This window comes from Cetorhinus maximus, chromosome 6 (assembly GCF_964194155.1).
Source record: "Cetorhinus maximus chromosome 6, sCetMax3.hap1.1, whole genome shotgun sequence".
Taxonomy (NCBI): Eukaryota; Metazoa; Chordata; class Chondrichthyes; order Lamniformes; family Cetorhinidae; genus Cetorhinus; species Cetorhinus maximus.
This window is the reverse complement of record NC_135884.1, coordinates 90,698,114-90,719,645: the sequence shown is the minus strand read 5'-3', so window position 1 is coordinate 90,719,645 and position 21,532 is coordinate 90,698,114. Positions and strand designations below refer to the sequence as shown.

At 43.6% G+C, this 21,532-nt stretch overlaps 1 protein-coding gene across 1 annotated transcript in view; it reads right to left on the bottom strand.

The window, feature by feature from the left end:
- katnb1 (katanin p80 (WD repeat containing) subunit B 1) overlaps window positions 1-17,106 on the bottom strand; it is a 32,757-nt gene extending 15,651 nt beyond the window's left edge. Inside the window, exons 1-10 of the mRNA XM_078544039.1 lie at window positions 16,982-17,106; window positions 15,864-15,981; window positions 15,192-15,292; window positions 14,648-14,689; window positions 13,899-13,982; window positions 11,999-12,114; window positions 10,465-10,536; window positions 8,721-8,871; window positions 4,137-4,324; window positions 2,538-2,671 (exon numbers count right to left, since the gene is read on the bottom strand). Coding sequence (XP_078400165.1) covers window positions 2,538-2,671; window positions 4,137-4,324; window positions 8,721-8,871; window positions 10,465-10,536; window positions 11,999-12,114; window positions 13,899-13,982; window positions 14,648-14,689; window positions 15,192-15,292; window positions 15,864-15,981; window positions 16,982-16,984 — 1,009 coding nt within the window. The 5' untranslated portion in view covers window positions 16,985-17,106. The remainder of the gene's footprint in view (window positions 1-2,537; window positions 2,672-4,136; window positions 4,325-8,720; window positions 8,872-10,464; window positions 10,537-11,998; window positions 12,115-13,898; window positions 13,983-14,647; window positions 14,690-15,191; window positions 15,293-15,863; window positions 15,982-16,981) is intronic.
- Between the last annotated feature and the right edge of the window lie 4,426 nt (window positions 17,107-21,532).

Here is a 21,532-nt window from a genome sequence, read left to right as displayed (position 1 = left end):
TAGGAAAGCAAAGAGAGGGAACAAGAACTCACTAGATTTTCCTCAATTTTACTTGCCAAAGATGTTTTATAAGTGCATAGAGTGCAAGAGGATAACTAAGGAAAGAGTAGGGTCTGTCAGGGGCCAAAAAGATAATTTGAGTGTGGAAGTGGAGGACGTAGATAAGGTTCTTAATATTTTCAGCTATCTTCACAAAAAACGGGGACTCGTGATGATGTCCAAGTTAAGGAGGAAGGGTGTGAAGTATTGGGTGGGATAAACATTGAGAGGAAGGGAGGGAGATGTTGGTTTAGTGATAATGTCGCTGGACTAGTAATCCAGATTAATGTTAATCCTAGATTAATGTTCTGGGGACATGGGTTAAAATTCCACCACAGCAGCTGGTGGAATTTAAATTCAATTAATAAAAAAATCTGCAATTGAAAGCTTGGCTCAGTAACGGTGACCATGAAACCACCACTGATTATCATAAAAACCCATCTGGTTCACTAATGTCCTTTAGGGAAGGAAATCTGCCATCCTTACCTGGTCTGTGCTACATGTGACTTCAGATCCACAGTAATGTGGTTGACTGTTAGCTGCCCTCTGAAATGGCCAAGCAAGCCACTCTGTTCAAGGGCAATTGGGATGGGAAACAATGCTGACCTTGTCAGCGATGCCCACATCCCATGAAAATAAAACAAGGGCTTGAAGTGTTTGAAAATCGATAAATCACCAGGCCTGAATGAATTAAATCTCAAGCTGTTAAGAGCAAAGGAGGAAAGTGCAGAAGCTCTGATCATCATATTTCAATCATCCCCGACGACAGGGCAGTTTCAGAGGATTGGAGGTTATACCACTATTTAAATGGAAGGAAGAGATAAATCCATTACTAAGACAGTTTAACTCCAGCTGTGGGGCAGTATAAACCTTCATTTTGAAAAGCATATATTAATCAAAGATACTCAGCAAGGATTTGTTAAACGAAGGTCATGTCTGACCAACCCGATCACATTTTTTGAAGTGACATGGGTTGATGAGGGTAATGTAGTGGATGTGATCTACATGGATTTTAGCAAGATTTTTGACAAAGGTTTTAATGTGGCAGCCTGATCAAGAAGTAGAAGTCCGTGCGATCCAAGGCAGAGTAGCAAATTGGATCCAACATTGGCTTAGCTGCAGGAAGCAAAGGTAATGGTTAACAGGTGCTGTTGAAAGGCTGTTACCAGTGGGGTTCCATAGGGCTCAATATGCAGTTCCTTGCATTTTATAGTTTATATTCATGATTTCAACGCTGGGAGCATGCTAAAGAAGTTTGCAGGTGATACAGAAATTGGCTGCTTGGTTGATAGTGAGGAGGAAAGTTTTCGGCTGCAGGAAGATATAGATGGTCTGGTCAGTGGGGCAGGAAAGTGAAAAATGGAATTCAAATTTAGAAAAGTTTGGGGTAATGCATTTTAGGAGGTGCAGCAAGGCACAATAAATTGAAGGGGTAGTGGGTAGTCTGGAGGAACAGAGGGGCCTTGGAGTGTATATTCAAGTTTCAGAAGGTCGCAGAACAGATCAATAGGTGATTAAGGCAGTATATGGCTTGCTTTCCTTTTATTCTATGCCTTGGCTAATAAAGAGTGGGGAGCTTATGCAAGGACTGCTTATTACACCAGGGTCATTTGTACTTGAAAGATTAATCTGTTTCTCCCTCCACAGGTGCTGCCAGACCGGAGTTTTCCACCACTTTGTTTTTGTTACAACAGTAGTTAGACCACAACTTGAGTACCATGTACAGTTCTGGTCACTACATTACCAAAAAGATGGGATGCACTAGATAGTGCGTGCAGTGGATTTACGAGGTTGTTGTCAGGACAGGGAAATTTTATATACGGAAGAAAGATTGGACGGGGTGGGGTTGTTTTCCTTGGAACAGAAGAAATTGAGGCATGACTTAATTGAGGTATGACTTGATTGAGGTGTATAAGATTGTGAGTGACCTACACGTAATAAATAGGGACATCTTATTTACCTTAGCAATGGGGTCAAAAACCAGGGACATAGATTTAAAGTAATTGGTAGAAGGATTAAAGACGAGTTGAGGAGTAAACTTTTTTCCACCCAGAATGTGGTAGGGACCTCAAATTCACTGCCTGAAAGGGTGGTAAAGGGAGAAACTCTCAACACATTTGAAGTACTTGGATATTCACTTGAAGAGCCATGGCAAGGCTACGAACTTGGTGCAGGAAGGTGGGATTAGGCTAAGTAGCTCTTCGCCAACCAGCATAGGCACAATGGGCCAAATGGTTTCCTCCTGTGTCATATCTATGTCTACAATGTCTATGAAAACATCGCCTAATTTTTAACTGATAAGATCAATAAACATAGGTAACCTTGACAGAGAATGTTTCAGCAATGACTGTCCCAAATGTCAGTTTTTCCAAAATGGACAGATTCCACAAATCCTCAAATCCAGTTATTCACTGGTGTGGTTTTCATAATTGCATAAAATATTTTGCATATTAAATACAATCAACATAACCAGAGAGAGAGAAAGGTATCTTACTGACCAATGGCATTTTGTGGCTGAAAGATCTCCTTATATTCTTCTGGGTTTCGAATTTCTGCCGTTGATTCCTTGTCATCCTTCTCCTCTTCCCCACTTGGAATGCGCCCTTCACTCTCTGGCTCCTCCTTCACTTTACTACTGAGACAAAACAGTTTGCACTTGCTTATCTGGGGCTGGGGGCTAGGGGAGAACAGCTAAACTAGATCAACTGGAGAAAGCTCCTAAAACAACCAGAGGTGATTCTATCTCAAAGTATTGGGGTCCAGGTGTACTTGACATCAAAAGGCCCAAAATATCAAATGAGTCTGCTGTCCCAGTAATTTAATCTGATCAAAACCTCCCAGTGTTTAAAGTGCGATTTCAGTGAAGTACAAAATGTTGGCACATTAACGTTTTTATGCAATTGGCCCAAAGACATTTCTTTCCCATCACTAGCATTTGAGTAAAATGCAATGGCAGCTATACAAAACTTTTGCTTTGTACCCACTTCAACCCCGGCAGCCTGGAGAGAGCATTTTGAGGTACTTAATATCAAGCTGCCTACAGGTCCATCACATGAAGTTGTAATGGAAAGCAAACTGAAGTGCTTAATAGGGTGCATACTGAAGCAGCCTACTGGCACATTGAATATTTTCCTCTATATTGGTATAAATTGGGTGACCTGTTTCACATTCTATGTTCAGCCAATGGATTCCCCCAAAATAATGGAGTAAATAGATAAAACCTCAGGTAGACTTTTTTTTTTAAGGGTGGATGGGTGCAAAGACTAGCATATATTGTCTTTTCCTGCAACACATGTATATAATAATCTATCACAGTATTTCTTTACAATATAGGGGAATGAGGCTGTGGATTGCACTAGCAGAGTTAGTGATTGAAGTTGATCATATAAACTTTCAACAAGTTGGATAAGTAGTTGAAGGAAAGAAGAATAATGGGATATGAGAATAGGGTAGGCACAAAGAATCAAAGCCTGTTCATGTTGGGGGTAGAATCCAAGCTTGTTCATGTTGGGGGTAAACAGCAATACTGACTGGTTGGGTTCAATTACCTTTTGTGTATTGCAATTTCCATGTAATAAGCCAGTGCTTGCTATGGCAAGTCACTCCTAGATGTAGAAAGCTCAGGGCAATTACAAACAAGCTGACAAAGGAGGAATACCACAGTGGCATTGAGGGGATTAACATAAAATATTGAAGTGCCATGGAATGCTGGAGAAGTGATGAACTCAAGTCGAGGTGAACCAGTTTGTAATCTGGTTCAGACACTGCTCTTTGTACCAGCCTCAGAATAAAAGACAAAATTGTGATAATGAAAATTTCATCAGGCACAAGGCTATTTCTGAAATGGCCAATGTAGAAGGCATGTTAGGAAAGCAGAAATACATGTTCAATGTAGCTCCACTCTTCTCTAATACCATGAAAGTGCTCCTTTTGGTGCTAAAGGAGCTTGGTCAAAGCCAAACCAATGCCTGATAAATCACAACTGTACAGAAACAGCAAACAAAGCAACAAAAAGAATGGAAGCCTACACTTGAACAACATGGAGTTGAAACAATCAGGGGCTGCTCTTTGCTAAAACAGAACAAAAACTGCTGTACCTTTGTGGTCTGCTGCAGGTGGTTAGTGGCCGCTCATAGTTGCGTCTGAGCACAGCTCCTTTTGTCACTGGGAGATTGAACAGCTTTTCATCCTCAACTACACCCTGGACAATAGAACCAGTCTTCTTCACCCGATTCAGATCCACTACAAATGTCGAGACTGTCACCTGACTGAATGAAGCTCCGATCTATTATGTAAACAAAGCACCAAGTGAATTGAAATAGAACTACTGCGGTGAACAGTGGTTCTCAATTTTTTTGCTTCTGAAATCCCCTCTCATGATACAAAAATTCCAGAGTCCTTGTAACTCAACACAAGTATATTCTCTGCATTAAATTATACAATTAAACGTAATTTATTACTTTTGTTTTACTTATTTAATGAGAAAATTGCTGCTGATGCTGAGCAACAATTCTATCAAGATGTGGAGCTACCTTCAATAAGCACACGCACGTCATGTTCAACGTTCATCCTGCATGTTCAGAATTTTGTTTTCATTGGTGTCGTTGCTGAAATTTCAGCTTCACTTAAAGTTGTAATAAATGGGACCAACAATTTCAGTGTTTGAAAATACTGACGAAGTACAACTAGCCCAAAACAAACCTGCTGGATCAGAATAATAGCAAATGCACTTGAAAGCAGGAGTCCCGACATACATGGCTGAGTGCAAAGCATCAACTATTTTTCTGGATATTCCTGCACTGCCTGAGGCATTGTTGCCTTGTCATTGTGACAGGACATGAAGGGTCATGGGAGCTTCATTGTGGCCAATATTTAATACACTCCAAGGCATCCACACGACAACAGCACCTACCAGGTGCTTGACAGTTCCTAGCACTCCTCTGCAACATGTCACAAAACAGTAGTTTATCAAAAAGGCTAGACCATTCAGTCCCTCCCCCTTTCCTATTTATCATAGAAGACCAATCGGCCCACCATGTCTGTACTTGCTCTCTGCAAGGCAATTCACTTTCTGCCATTCCCCTGCCTTTACCCCCTAGGCCTCTAAGCTTTTCCCCTTGAAAGGCACGATTGAATCTGCCTCCATTACATTCTCAAGCAGTGCATTCCTTATGTTGCCATTGCTTCTTTTGCCAATCACCTTCAATTGTTGTCTTCTGGTTCTCTCTCCCTATGTACTCTGTCCACATGACTCAATTTTGAACACCTCAATCAAATCTCTTCTCAACTTTCTCTTCTCCAAGGAGAACTGGCCCAGCTTCTCCAATCTATCTCAGTAACTTTAGTTCCTCATCCCTCATGAATCTTTTCTGCACCCGCTTTAATGCCCTCACGTACATCGTAAAATGTGATGACCAGAACTAGATGCAATAAGGTCGATAAGTGTGAGGTTATCCATTTTGGTCGGAAGAATAAAATGGCGACTTATTATTTAAGTGGAGAGAAACTTCAGAATTCTTCAGTGCAGAGGGATCTGGGTGTCCTCATGCATGAATCGCTGAAAGCTAGTATGCAGGTACAGCAGGTAATAAGGAAGGCAAATGGAATTTTGGCATTTATTGCTAAAGGAAGAAAGTATAAAAATAGGGAAGTGTTGTTGCAACTGTACAAGGCATTGGTGAGACCGCACCTGGAGTACTGTGCACAGTTTTGGTCCCCTTACTTGAGGAAGGATGTAGTTGCATTGGAGGCGGTTTAGAGGAAGTTCACTAGATTGATTCCAGAGATGCGGGGCTTGTCTTATGAGGAGAGATTGAGCAGTTTAGGCCTATACTCGCTAGAGTTTAGAAGGATGAGGGGAGATCTAATTGAGGTACATAAAATGCTAAAGGGGATAGACCAAGTAGACGTGGAGTGGATGTTTCCCCTTGTGGAGCATTCTGGAACGAGAGGCCATAGTTTTAGGCTAAGGGGTGGTAGATTTAAATCAGAGATGAGGAGGAATTACTTTTCTCAAAAGGTCATGAATCTGTGGAATTCACTACCTCAGAGTGCAGTGGATGCTAGGGCGCTGAATAAATTTAAGAAGAAGATAGACAAATTTTTAATTAGTAACGGGTTGAAAGGTTATGGGGAGAGGGCGAGAAATTGGAATTGAGGCCGAAATGAGATCAGCCAAGATGGTATTGAATGGTGGGGCAGGCTCGAGGGGCTGAATTACCTACTCCTAGTTCTTATGTTAATACTTCAGCTGAGGCTGAACCTGTGTTTTATACAGGTTTTTAATGACTTCTTTACTTTTGTACTATTTAAAGTCCAGGATCCAATATGCCTTTTGATTCAAAAGCGATTCGCTCTCTCAACCTGCCCTATCACTGTCATTGATCTGAGCACATATACCCCAGGTCCCTCTGCTCCTCCACCCCCTTTAGGATTATACCCTTCACTTTATATTGCCTTTCCCTGTTCTTCCTACCAAAATGTTTTTTTCTTTTGCAACAGGCCCATTTATATCTAAAACTGCTTTAGTGTTACTTCAAAATAAGTTTAATTTCACTCAAAGCCTGTTCTCCGTTTGTTATGTTTAATCTGCTCTGCTGCCAGCCACAGCAGGAGGGGCCTGTTGGTAATGTCCCAGGAGTGCTGCTTCCCCTCCCAACATCTGGCAACAGTTTCTAGAGTAAATGGGAGCAAGGAGAAACGAAAATCAATGGGAAAACAGTTGCAACAATGTGAGCAAATTCTGCCCAAGATAACCAGTTACTTTTTATGTAGCATACGACCTGCTTTTCTCCTCACAACAAAGTCCCCTGGTTCTGCAACTATCGAAGTAATTTCCTTCAGAATCTTAAAAATTCAGATCATATTCAAAATTAATTTCTTCCGATAAGATTAGATTTAGTTTTCTTAGTATCTACTCAGTTTATTTGGTTCAAGTCTAAATCTTCTTTGAACACTTTCCACTGACCCACCTCATTTTCCATGAATTATGATCACAAAGAGCAGGTTGCATTTATAAATCATGTCATGTGCCTCAAAAGTCTCAGTGCTTCATATACAACAGATTATTTTGAAACTTAGTGACTACTGTTACAAAAGAAAATGCAGCAGCCATTTTTCAGACAGGATCTCAAGTGGTAAGATGATGAATGAGCAGCAATTGTTTTTTTTGGTGATATTGGTTGAGGTTCTTTGCATCAGGCTCCACCCACACCCCCCTCCAAACCCTAATTCCTTCTGTATCCATCCCTAGAAAGAACTCTTCCCCCAGTTCACTAGAATTGCCCTTTCAAATCCCATAATTGTCAAGCCTTTGACCCTCCACTCACCTTGACAGTCCTGCAGCCTCAGGATTTGCTCAACTGCATCCTCAGCTCCACCTTAAATACTATAGTGCCCTATAAAATCATTACTCTCCCTCACGCTGTATGGCCCTCATCTCTGCTCCCTTAAGTCCAAGGGATGCAGACATGAACTGAGATGGTGGGCACCTAATTTAGCCATTCACCACCAGGTCTGGCTGGACTATATAAAGCACTATTGGGTCCTGCTCTCATCCGTGAAAACTGCTCTCTATTCCAGGAATGTAAAGGTATCCACCAGCTTCATTTCTCGACCCGCTCTAACCCTCTCCCTGGCAACTGGAGTCCAAGCCAGACTGCTCACCAACCTCTGATATTTGACCCCGAGATAAGCTTTCAATCACATTGCCATGCAGTCACCAAGAGCATCTATTTCCACCTCCATAACATTACCCATCTCCACCTTTGCCTCAGCTTATCCACTGCTGAGACCCTCATCCATGCCCTTGTTACTGCCAGACTTGGTTATTCTCATGCATCCTGGCCAACTTCCAACATTTTATCCTCCGTAAACTTGGTGTCATCCAAATTGCTGCTACCCATGTTCTAAATCACACCAAATGATGTTCACCCATCACTCCTGTGCTCACTGACCTACCCTGGCTCCAAGTTAAAAAAAAATTCTCATCCTGGTTTCCAAATCTCTCTGTTGCTTGGCCCCCCCTATCCCTGTTATCTCCTCCAGCCCCACAGCCTTCCAAGATATGTGCACTCCTCTAATTCCAGCCTTCTGAACACCACTGATTTTAATTGCTCAACCTCTGGCAGTTGTGCCTTCATCTGCCTAGGCCCTAAGCTCTGGCACTCCCTCCCTGAACCTCTCTAGCTTGGTATTCTCCTTAAGAAGCTCCTTAAAACTACCTCTCTTGCCAAGTTTTTGATTACCTCCCCTAATATCTCATTATGTGGCTGCTCAGTGAAATTCTGTTTTAGAATGCCTCCGTGATGTGCCTTGCGATGTCTCATTATGTTAAAGGTACTATATAAATACAAGTTATTTACAAGTTGTTGTTGAAAGAGGAATTTTGACCAGGACATCTGAAGAATTCCCCAAGAGACCACAGATGGAATCAATCACTATGGTCCGACGAACTTGTAGTCTAGAGGTCTGCTTATAAATCTCAACATTCGTGCTTCCATCATTCATCTATTACATTCCTTTCTATTTTTGCAGCTGTGCAATTACCTCTTGGCAGCATGATTCTTATCAACATCAATATATGCTGCTTTTTATTTCTCATAAGAAATTGCACCCTTTAAGGATTCGGGTTTATCTGGGCAGTTCCTGCAATTCTATACACATACATGTGCAATACATACCAATTGATTGGAACAGATGGCAAGGTCTGCTGCTCTACCCCAGTTAACTGGCAGTACATCAAAACAGCGGGGAGGTTCCCAGCCATAGACATGCAACGAATCCTGAGAACCACTGTAGAGACAACAGCCATCTGGGTTGAATAAGATGCACCTTAAATAAAAGGAGAATGAGAAAAGAAAGGTATTAGCTGCAGAACAGTTTCCTCAACTGAAACTCATTTCACTCCTTCAGTCCTCCCTATCATTTCAAAGCTCCATCAATCTCATGGCATTTCATTGAAATACGTGGCAACTGTAGCAAATTATTCCATTCCCCCACACCCCCCCAAACTAATCAGGAAGGGAGCGGTGCGTCAAATTTACACTCAAAACAGGACACCCTTTATCAAAGCATACTCACAGTGAACAGAACATCACACTACTGGCGCAGGGGTAAGATACTATAGTTAGCCTCATTGTCCTGGGCTGAGAATGGAGAGTGGGGGAAATCAATATGGATTCCCAGTTAAAAGCACAAAGCCTTGCTGGAAAGATCATGTGTGCGAATGCAAGGTGAGCGCAGGATCAGTTTTGACTGTGCTGTCACCCCCTGCAAGGAGCTTGCAAATACTAAGCATTCTAGACTAAGTGTAGTCATTTGAATAAGATATTGGCAGATCTCCAAGATCCATGGTGCATAACACTGCACCACCCATTGCCCAACTCTTGCACCATACACATGAACCACTGGTCTCGGAAGAAGGGAGAAAATGGGGAGCAAAAAAACACATTTCATACATTTCTCAGCCAACAGAACAGGTCACCCTATAGTTGAGGAAAACAGGCCAGAACAGCTGAAAAAATAAAATACTGTATATATTCCTGTAAAAGTTGATCTCCTAAAAGTCAACCCCATAATTTTCGGCCAAAAGAATGTAAAATTTTTCATATACCTCGTGTAAACGTCCACTCTAGTTTTTCAGGGATCAAAGCCCAAAATGTTTTAGAACCAAAGCATAACCCTGGAGATGTTAATGATTCAATTTTATTGTAAATGTATAAATATTATTGAAAATGAGTATTGATATATAAAGTCCTCAAAACATATGTTAGATAATTAATATGGGTGAAGTGCACATAGTTTGTAATGTTATAAAATAAAACAACGCTAGATAATTAACATGACCTCCTTACGGTTACCGGTTTTTATTTTATTCCATTATGACGGTCTTTTTAAGATTTCATTTGGGCCCAAATTAAGCATACATGTCAACCCTTGAAAAACATTACCCGTGCAAAGGTCAACCCCATGGCTTTAAGCAATTTGACTATTATTACAGTTCTGCAGATTCCACAAATCTGAAATAAAAACAGAAAATGCTGTAAATATTCAGGTTAGGCAGCATCTATGGAGGCAGAAACAGTTAACCTTTCAGTTCAATGACCTCCTTATAAAAGGTTATCGACCCGAAACATTAACTTATGTTTCTCTGCACAGATGGTGCCTGACCTGCTGAGCATTTCCAGCATCTTCCATTTCTATTTTAGGCCAAAGCTACTTTTGTTGGTATGTTTGTAGTATGAGCACATATTCACCAATGTACCAAACACAAATTTCCAAAGCTCAAAACCACCAAATGGGTGAGTGGCGTTTGCACCCACTACCCAACTCCTGCACCATACACATATTCACAGTTCCCAAGAAACCATTTAGCTGCAATGCTGTTTATAAACACACCAACCCTCTCAACATAGCTCCACATACCTGACAGGAGTGCTCTCTACTTCCGTGCAGCTCACCATCTTAAACTTTTCTAGATCCCAAAACTTTATTGTTCTGAAAGTAGGGGGGAAAAAGAGGGACTTAAGTTCTTGTGGAATATCATTGCAAAGCATGATCAGTCTTTCCAACCATTACTGTATCCAAATGCAAACTGCCTTTAGGCTAGATGGGTCAAGAAAATTATTTGTATATGATGAGTTCTCAGGTTAAAATACATACAAGATTTTACAATCTTAAACACAGCAGTTAGAAAGACACCACTGGAGTCCTTTTGCTTCAATGATTTATCTAGTTTTCCTACATTACTCCAACACATCGATAATTTGTGAAATAATCAGCAATTAATAAATTGTATTGTAGGGTGAGTGAATCCATAGTTCAAGCCTACTGCCTAACACATTATTTCAGGGTCCAACTGTGACCTCACCTAAAATGCAGCTAACAGCACTGATTACAGCAGACTTTCCACCAAAGTCCATTTCTGCTGCTATTGTGACGTCCGAATCAAGTTTTGATCCACTTTAAGGTGAATGCACCACCCAGATACACAGATCAATCTGGGCCAGTCTACTGGCCATTTACAAGCAAAGAATAAAATACAACTTTTCTGAGCTGCTGATATTATGGAAACAGCAAGAGGGTTTCTCAGAGTCAATTTTAAGGCAATGTAAAAGAAATAAGACTTGTATTTATATGGAGTCTTTCACAACCTCAGGATGTCCCAAACCAACTGCTTACATTTATATAGCACCTTTAGCTCAGCATTAAAATCCTGTCCTTCTTCAAAATAATACCAATGGGTCTTTTTGACCACCAGACAGGATAGATGGAGGCCTTGGTTTAATGTCTTATTTAAACATGGCACCTGTAGCATTGCAGCAGTGCTGCACTGGATTTGGAATTTGACCAACAACCTTCTGACTCAGAGGTGAGAATTCTATCAACTGAGCCATGGCTGACAGCATACACTGAGGGCATCCAAGTGAAAAAAGTACGGAAGTCAATCACTGAATGGCAGAGAAGTAGAAGTGGAGAAAGTTCTCTAGAGGCTTGAATCCAGTCACATGCTAATTACAACTTTGTACCTTTTACAACTTCACAGAATTTTAACGGCACAGAAGGAGGTCCATTGTGTCTGCACCGGCTCTCCAACTGAGCATTAAGACCTAGTGTCACTGCCCTGTGTTTTCCCCGTACCCCTTCACATTATTTGAATAGAAACAATCATCTAGTGCCCTCTTGAATGCTTCTACCTTTAAAGTGCATCTAGTCCATGTAAGATGCATTTGAAACTCAGCACATACAAAGCTACATTGGAGCTAAAGTTTATTCTACTTTTTAGCAACTATTAGTGCCATTTGCGCATATAAAAGGCTACTTTCAAAATAAATTAAATATCACCACTGTGAGGAAGCATGTTTAAAAACTTAGAAGCTGAAAGGCTGAAAATTAAGTTCCATTTCTGTTACTCCAAATTGTAGACACTAGTTGATCTCAAAGCAGCAAACATTCTGACCTGTCTGAGCTGCCTGAAGCCAGGAGATACTCGTTGGGGTGGAACTCCACAATGTTTACAGGTCCAGTGTGGTCCGTGAATTCTGTTAGAATTTTTGCTGCTGACAAATCCCATAGCTGAGTAATAAAAAAAAGGGGAAAATAAATAAAGATAACAATTCCTTCCATCTTCATGGATTTAGGCACAGGACAAGTAAATTTCACTACTATTGTTTCTTAATGGTAGCAAGAAAACTTATTTGGGAATTAAAGCCTATAGACCCATTGCTAGCTTTAATATCAATAGACTCACTCACTGCAAAACCAGATACATCTTCATTTGTGTATGTTTATTTTCTAAATGTACAAAGCATGACTTTAGTGTTTGGTAATTTCTGTATCCATTAGGCAAGGAATTTCAGCAATGGCAAATTGACAATTTTTCCACCCTGGTATTGAGGCTCAGCAGCAAGCACTTCTAAGACACATACATTTGCTTAATGCAGATACAAGTCTCTCTCTACACTGCCAGAGAAGCACCATAAAAAGGGAAAGGGAAAGTTCAAGGGAGTGTTTTCTTCTTAAATATCCTCACTATTGCTTACCGAAAAAATATTTTAAATGCCTTGGTATTCGTGAAAATAATGCAACTTTTACCTCAGAGGTTTAGAATGCAGATCAATTAATCAGCCAATAAGTTATAACAGTGACTTACAATATCTGAAGTACTGAAGTCACCAGAATTTTTGGAATGGATTTCAATATTTTTGTGGAATGTATTTGATAATCCAGAGTTTGACAACCCTGGAAAAGTATCCTTTGGTTAATACGAGTATTGGATTTAACAAGAAAACAATCCTGAGACATTGACATCACTGACAAGGCTGTGATTATTGTCCATCCCTAGTTGCCACTGTGAATATAGTGGTGATCCTCCTCTGTGTACCGCTGCAGTTCGTGTAGCTGAGACTCTCTCTCTCAATACTGCTAAGTAGGGAGTTCCAGAATCTTGGCACAGCTGGCAGTACAATCAACAGAGTCTTTCTAGCATGCAAGTTTTAATCAGGAATGAGACTAATCCAGCAGATCTTTGTTGAGGTGAAAACACAATTTTTGAAACTAAGCGATGTTATATCAGTATCCTGTATCAGGAAATTGAACCATCTCGGACACAAGAATAAAATAATCACATGGAAAACTAACACTCTTGTCCTTATAAAACTGCATTAACTCACTGCAGTGGCATGGGAAATCTGCTTGTTTTTCAAAATGGATAGAAAATGAGCTCTATGAATACAAGTTTAGGTTTTACTTAGGTTTCCCTCGTTTTTTTTTCCATCCTTTAAATCACATGAAGAGCAGCTCTTACCACACCAGTGAAATAATCTCCCTTAAACAACCAACAATACAGCCTTTCCGGTGCGACTGCTAATAAATTTCAAATGATAGTAAATCCAAACATTTGCCTATTTCATGTTACCCTCATATCAATTGTAAACAAAATTACAATTACCATCTTCAACTTTTCCTGCAATTGAAGAAATGGGAAAGGAAAATGATTTTCTTTTTTAAAAAAAAGGCAAAGGTCCATTACCAAGATTTTCCACATTCCTGCTTGAAACTGATATCTCAATATAACCACTCAACAGAAACCTTTTTTTGTTTATAATTGGTGGTAGAAAGCAGCTGACACCAAGAAACTCAAGTTGCATTGATTTCATTTTCACGAAAATCTGCTTTATCGAGGACAACAGATTGGCAATTTAACGGAAAAGTCCCCACAAATTTATGTATGGAGCTTCTTAAAAGACAATACATAAATTATTTAGCTAAATGCAATAAGCCAACTGCTTACTCATGTTGCAGTCACACCAAGAGTGATATTGCGCTACACATCCGCGTAAAGTTCGCTGTATAAATACCTTCACTGTGCTATCATCTCCAGCAGCAGCAATCCAACGCCCATCAGGACTGAATCTTAAACATCGCACAGCATTTGTGTGACCCTGCAAAGCGAGTAAGGAAAGTGTTAGAATATAAACAATGTCATCCTGTAGTCTGTCCCAATTGAAGCACCTACCGTACAATAAACTCAGACCTGTTCAATACTATGGCATTTTTATTACAATCCAAATTACGTATCATAAATAAGCGTGCAGTTACGCACATGGGTGCACAGAATTCAAGTACAGAATGTAGCAGAGATTATATAAGGTGTCAGGAATGGAAAGCAACTTGGGAGTGGTCACTGCCCTTAAACGTGGTGGGGGGAAAAGGGCAGAGACATGGGATGCCCAACAAAAATAAAATGGAGCGAGGACATGTGATCCCTTTCTTATCCCAAGTATATAACTAACCATATAGGCTTGAGTGCTGTTTCAGATAAGCAGCATTAAGACTTTTAAACATGATAAACCTAACTGCCATGCACAGCAGCAGAAAATGATAATCTGTATGGTCTTTTTCATTCTTTGAACGCAAGTTATCTACATACACATAGAACATTAAACATATGCAGGAGGTTGTGGGATATTTTCCATTTAAGGCTTTTTCCCTTGTGTACGTGTACACACACACCTGCTGAAATTCATCATAGGTCCTTCACAGATCCATTTTCTGCTTTTATCAACTGAAAGAACACTGATTTAATGAAACCAGTTACTTTTCTTACCTTGTACGTCATTACACAACCTTTTCTTCGAATGTCCCACAACTAGAAATGGAAACATCAGAATTAACAATATGCAGTCATTTATTTCTATTTGCAGATATTTCTATCTTGTTTTATAAAATTTAAATACAGCAAGAAACACTAAAATCATTTGAATATTTTAATGTGCTAGAGAACAATTGCTTAATTCCTCAGGATTTCCTTGCTGCACTGAGACTGGTTTTTAAAGGCAGCAGCCAAAGGCATCACCCATAAGATTAGGAATGATTGATGAATCTCATTTGCATTTTTACAAACAGTGAAAGACTAGTAAAGTAAAATGCTGGAGTGACTTATCAAAAACAACAATATAAATAAATACAAAAGACAATTAGATGGAATCCTGAAGAGGGGTGATGGATATGTTGAGAAGGCTGTTGTCAAGATACATTAGAAAAAGAGAGGCAAACTTGCAGGGACAAATAGTCTTTTCCTGTTCCTAAAATGTACATCCTAAATCCTTATCTGCAATAAGTGTGTAATGTTCTGCTGGACTGTACTGTACCTTGACATTGGTGTCCATGGAACCAGAAGCCACAAACTCCCCAAAAGGATGAAAGTCTAAACTGCAGATGTTTGCTTTGTGTCCTGACAGTGTCCGAAGAACTGCAAAGAAACAAAATTAATATGTTACTGCATTCCTACTTTACAGCGTTTTAAAGGTTGCCAATGTAGAAGACCTACATATCAGGAAAGGACGAACAGACTGGGTCTCTTTTGTCTTGAAAAAAGGCTGAGGGGTGACCTAATAGAGGTTTTCAAAATTATGAAAGGTTTTGATAGTGAATGCAGAAAGCATATTTCCCTCTTGTGGGGAGGAGTTTAACCAGAGGTCATCAATATAAGATAGTCACCAGGAAATCTAATAGGGAATTGAGGGGAAACTTCTTTACCTAAAGAATGGTAAGAATTTGGAACTTCCTAAGCAAATTGTATAGATGCATTTAAAGGGATACCAGATGTACACATGTGGGAGAAGGGAATAGATGGTTAGGATGGTAGATTTAGATGAGAAAAGATGGGAGGAGCATAAACACCGGCATGGGTTGGTTGGGCCAAATGACTTGTTTTCAATGTAATCCTTTGGCACCTAGAGAGCATGTTGGCAGAATTTAAGAGATTGAAGAGCAGGAGGTTTAAATGGACATACAGTTACACAAGAATAATGGGTACTTACTCTTGGCTGCTTCCAAATCCCATATTCTTAGTGATCCAGACTGCGAGCCTGCAACAACCAACTCCTCAGAATCTTTGAACTGAATACACTCGACTGGTGTGTTGTGGCCTGTAAGACTCTATACAGAATATTTTTTTAAATTGATGCTTTATTGAATACGTTATGCTGTAGATAATGCAAGGCTAAAGGCATGTATGGAGAGCACACAAACACAAATAAAATTTGATATATAAAGGTGAAAGTACTTGATTCAGAGGGCCATATTTTAAACCCCAACGGCATTGGGCATTTAAACTCAGCTCAAGATTAGCCAGTTCTAACTGGGCCATCAAGCTCTTGCACCAACTTGATAACTTGGGTCACATCAAAAATCACTTTCCATGAAACTTCCCAACATGTCCACTGTAATTTTGTGATGGGGTAAATATCTGCTGGATCTGGATATATTGACATAAAAGCTGATTTACTTTAATAGTTGTGTATAAATATCCTTGGAACCCATGGCCATATTCACAAAGAACTATCCTATGTAGTGAGCTGCTGAAGCACAAACACCCCTATAAAGATTTATAACTTTATCTAGTCATTCTATCTTTACTGTTAAATCTAGTAATTAAGCACACTCTTACATAAAATTACATCAATCCTAGAATTTAATGATTCAATGCTTTGTTAAACAAATTGTCTTCTGCCTGTAGCATCTAAAAACAAGGCTGCTTGGAAGCCAAGCAAGAAGTTGTTTATACTGAAAATACTTTTCACCAAAATTTGAGACAAAAACCTTGAGCGATATCAGGTTAAAGAGATCTGGATTAATTTGTCCAATCTGGGCAACTGGGAACTTTCCAGAACTCAGAGGTCATGAGTAACAAGTCAGGTGTAGAGTATAGCCTCTTTTTTTGAACAGTAATATACGTTAGCCATCATAATAGGGACATTCTCTATTGTAGAACTATTTTCAAGTCCCAGTCAGTTATCCTCATGGACCAAAGCACAACTTTGATTCTAATTTGAGGGCAAGTTCATGCTCATAGACCCCAATCCTCACGAAAGCAAAACTACCCCAAACCCATTTCACACAGACACTTACAGTTAGAGAAAGGGTAACACTGTCTTACCATAATACAGTTAGGTTTGCTGACTGACCACAAGTTGACTCGACAGTCCTCTCCACCAGTGGCCAATAACCTGCCTGAGTTCTTCCCCAGCACCAGACAGGTTACATTACCAGCATGAGCAACAAACTCCTCTGTAAGGAGGATGCAAAAGAGAAATTAAGTAGCAGACTCAACGACAAAATTCCAAGAAAAGCTTGTGGCCAAAATGCGAATGTTCCCCAGGCTCGTCATTGATTTAGGTATCATACAGTTATCCTTTTGTAATTAAAAGAATCAAAACGCTCAACCTCAGATGTTGCCTGTTCTAAACGTGTCAAATTTCATTAAAGTAAACCCTTAAAACATTAGCACTAGTCTGCTCCAATCAATGCTAGAGGAACCGAGGCTACAATAATGTTTTCCTAATTTGTGGGCAGTTTATATAATCTTCCTCTAGCAACCCACCCCCCAACCCCTTACTCTCCCCTTTTTGATATCATTCCCTCTCTTTGCTGTTTTTTTTCCTGTTCCCTCCATCTATTTAATTTGTTGTGTCCCACTTTCCTTTTTTCAACTATTCATCTCCCTTCCCATATTTCACTCTCTCACACGTTTTTCTCTCCCCATTAATTTTCATGTTTCTTATCTTACTCTTCACCCCATCCTCTCCCCCTCACCCCACTATCCCCTTCTTCCCCCTCCTCCTCCCCCCATCCAATCCCCCCTCACCTATCCATCTCCTCCCCCTCAGCCTCTTCTCCTCCCCCACGCTCCCCCCTCGCCCACCATGGCCTCCTCCTCGCCTACCAACCCCTCCCATCTCCTCGCCTCCTCCCCTCCCGACCCACCCACTCTCCTCCCCCCGCCCCTTCCTCTCTTCACCCTCTCCTCCTCTCTTCACCCCCAACTACCCCTCTCCTCTCCCCAATCCTCCACCCCTACGTCACCCCCTCATCCTCCCCTGTCCCCCACCCCTTCCCCGTTTGGTCTTCCCCTCCCCTCTCCGTTTGGTCTTCCCTTCCCCCCCTCTCCGTTGTCTCTTCCCCCCCCTCCCTCCCCCTATTTTGCGCTTCCCTCCCTTCCCCCCCTCTCCGTTGTCTCTTCCCCCCCCTCCCTCCCCCTATTTTGCGCTTCCCTCCCTTCCCCCCCTCTCCGTTGTCTCTTCACCCCCCTCCCTCCCCCTATTTTGCGCTTCCCTCCCTTCCCCCCCTCTCCGTTGTCTCTTCCCCCCCCTCCCCCTCCCTATTTTGCGCTTCCCTCCCTCCCCCTCCCTATTTTGCGCTTCCCTCCCTCCCCCTCCCTATTTTGCGCTTCCCTCCCTCCCCCTCCCTATTTTGCGCTTCCCTCCCTCCCCCTCCCTCCCCCTCCCTATTTTGCGCTTCCCTCCCTCCCCCTCCCTATTTTGCGCTTCCCTCCCTCCCCCTCCCTATTTTGCGCTTCCCTCCCTCCCCCTCCCTATTTTGCGCTTCCCTCCCTCCCCCTCCCTATTTTGCGCTTCCCTCCCTCCCCCTCCCTATTTTGCGCTTCCCTCCCTCCCCCTCCCTATTTTGCGCTTCCCTCCCTCCCCCTCCCTATTTTGCGCTTCCCTCCCTCCCCCTCCCTATTTTGCGCTTCCCTCCCTCCCCCTCCCTATTTTGCGCTTCCCTCCCTCCCCCTCCCTATTTTGCGCTTCCCTCCCTCCCCCTCCCTATTTTGCGCTTCCCTCCCTCCCCCTCCCTATTTTGCGCTTCCCTCCCTCCCCCTCCCTATTTTGCGCTTCCCTCCCTCCCCCTCCCTATTTTGCGCTTCCCTCCCTCCCCCTCCCTATTTTGCGCTTCCCTCCCTCCCCCCCCCCCTATTTTGCGCTTCCCTCCCTCCCTCCCCCCCTATTTTGCGCTTCCCTCCCTCCCCCCCCCGCCATTTTGCGCTTCCCTCCCTCCCCCCCCCGCCATTTTGCGCTTCCCTCCCTCCCCCCCCCGCCATTTTGCGCTTCCCTCCCTCCCCCCCCCGCCATTTTGCGCTTCCCTCCCTCCCCCCCCCGCCATTTTGCGCTTCCCTCCCTCCCCCCCCCGCCATTTTGCGCTTCCCTCCCTCCCCCCCCCGCCATTTTGCGCTTCCCTCCCTCCCCCCCCCCATTTTGCGCTTCCCTCCCTCCCCCCCCCCCATTTTGCGCTTCCCTCCCTCCCCCTCCCTATTTTGCGCTTCCCTCCCTCCCCCTCCCTATTTTGCGCTTCCCTCCCTCCCCCCTCCCTATTTTGCGCTTCCCTCCCTCCCCCCCCCCTATTTTGCGCTTCCCTCCCTCCCCCCCCCCTATTTTGCGCTTCCCTCCCTCCCCCTCCCTATTTTGCGCTTCCCTCCCTCCCCCCCCCCTATTTTGCGCTTCCCTCCCTCCCCCCCCCCCTATTTTGCGCTTCCCTCCCTCCCCCCCCCCTATTTTGCGCTTCCCTCCCTCCCCCCCCCTATTTTGCGCTTCCCTCCCTCCCCCCCCCTATTTTGCGCTTCCCTCCCTCCCCCTATTTTGCGCTTCCCTCCCTCCCCCTATTTTGCGCTTCCCTCCCTCCCCCTATTTTGCGCTTCCCTCCCTCCCCCTATTTTGCGCTTCCCTCCCTCCCCCTATTTTGCGCTTCCCTCCTTCTCCCTTCCCCTCCCCCCATTTTGTGTTTCCCTCCTTCTCCCTTCCCCTCCCCCCATTTTGTGTTTCCCTCCCTCTCCCTTCCCCTTCCCCCCATTTTGTGTTTCCCTCCCTCTCCCTTCCCCCCATTTTGTGTTTCCCTCCCTCTCCCTTCCCCCCATTTTGTGTTTCCCTCCTTCTCCCTTCCCCTCCCCCCATTTTGTGTTTCCCTCCTTCTCCCTTCCCCTCCCCCCATTTTGTGTTTCCCTCCCTCTCCCTTCCCCTTCCCCCCATTTTGTTTCCCTCCCTCTCCCTTCCCCCCATTTTGTGTTTCCCTCCCTCTCCCTTCCCCCCATTTTGTGTTTCGCTTCCTCTCCCTTCCCCTCCCCCCATTCTGTGTTTCCCTCCCTCTCCCTTCCCCTCCCCCCATTTTGTGTTTCCCTCCCTATTTTGTGTTTCCCTCCCTCTCCCTCCCCCCTCCCCCCATTTTGTGTTTCCCTCCCTCTCCCTTCCCCTCCCCCCCATTTTGCGTTTCCCTCCTTCTCCCTTCCCCTCATTTTGTTTCCCTCCCTCCCCCCCATTTTGCGTTTCCCTCCCTCCCCCTCATTTTGCGTTTCCCTCCCTCCCCCTCATTTTGCGTTTCCCTCCCTCCCCCTCATTTTGCGTTTCCCTCCCTCCCCCTCATTTTGCGTTTCCCTCCCTCCCCCTCATTTTGCGTTTCCCTCCCTCCCCCTCATTTTGCGTTTCCCTCCCTCCCCCTCATTTTGCGTTTCCCTCCCTCCCCCTCATTTTGCGTTTCCCTCCCTCCCCCTCATTTTGCGTTTCCCTCCCTCCCCCTCATTTTGCGTTTCCCTCCCTCCCCCTCATTTTGCGTTTCCCTCCCTCCCCCTCATTTTGCGTTTCCCTCCCTCCCCCTCATTTTGCGTTTCCCTCCCTCCCCCTCATTTTGCGTTTCCCTCCCTCCCCCTCATTTTGCGTTTCCCTCCCTCCCCCTCATTTTGCGTTTCCCTCCCTCCCCCTCATTTTGCGTTTCCCTCCCTCCCCCTCATTTTGCGTTTCCCTCCCTCCCCCTCATTTTGCGTTTCCCTCCCTCCCCCTCATTTTGCGTTTCCCTCCCTCCCCCTCATTTTGCGTTTCCCTCCCTCCCCCTCATTTTGCGTTTCCCTCCCTCCCCCTCATTTTGCGTTTCCCTCCCTCCCCCTCATTTTGCGTTTCCCTCCCTCCCCCTCATTTTGCGTTTCCCTCCCTCCCCCTCATTTTGCGTTTCCCTCCCTCCCCCTCATTTTGCGTTTCCCTCCCTCCCCCTCATTTTGCGTTTCCCTCCCTCCCCCTCATTTTGCGTTTCCCTCCCTCCCCCTCATTTTGCGTTTCCCTCCCTCCCCCTCATTTTGCGTTTCCCTCCCTCCCCCTCATTTTGCGTTTCCCTCCCTCCCCCTCATTTTGCGTTTCCCTCCCTCCCCCTCATTTTGCGTTTCCCTCCCTCCCCCTCATTTTGCGTTTCCCTGCCTCTCCCTTGCCCCCATTTTGCATTTCCCCCCCTCTCCCTTTGAGGGGAGCTGAATGGTGTAGCGGTATTTTCGCTGCACAAGTAATCCAGAGGTCCAGGGTAATGCTCTGGGGACCCAGGTTCGAATTGCGCCACGGCAGATGGTGGAAATTGAATTCAATAAAAATCTGGAATTAGAAGTCTAATAATGACCATTTATCGATTATTGTAAAAACCCATCTGGTTCACTAACTTTAAGGAAAAAAATCTGTCACCCTTACCTGGTCTGGCCTACATGTGACTCCAGAACGACAGCAATGTGGTTGACTCTTAAATGCCACCTGAAAGGGCCTAGCATGCCACTTAATTATAACAAACTGCTGCAAAGTCACAAAAAAGGAATGAAACTAGACGGACCACCCAGCATCGCCCTAAGCACTGGAAACGATAATGGCAATCGCAGCCCTGTCAACCCTACAAAGTCCTCCTTATTAAC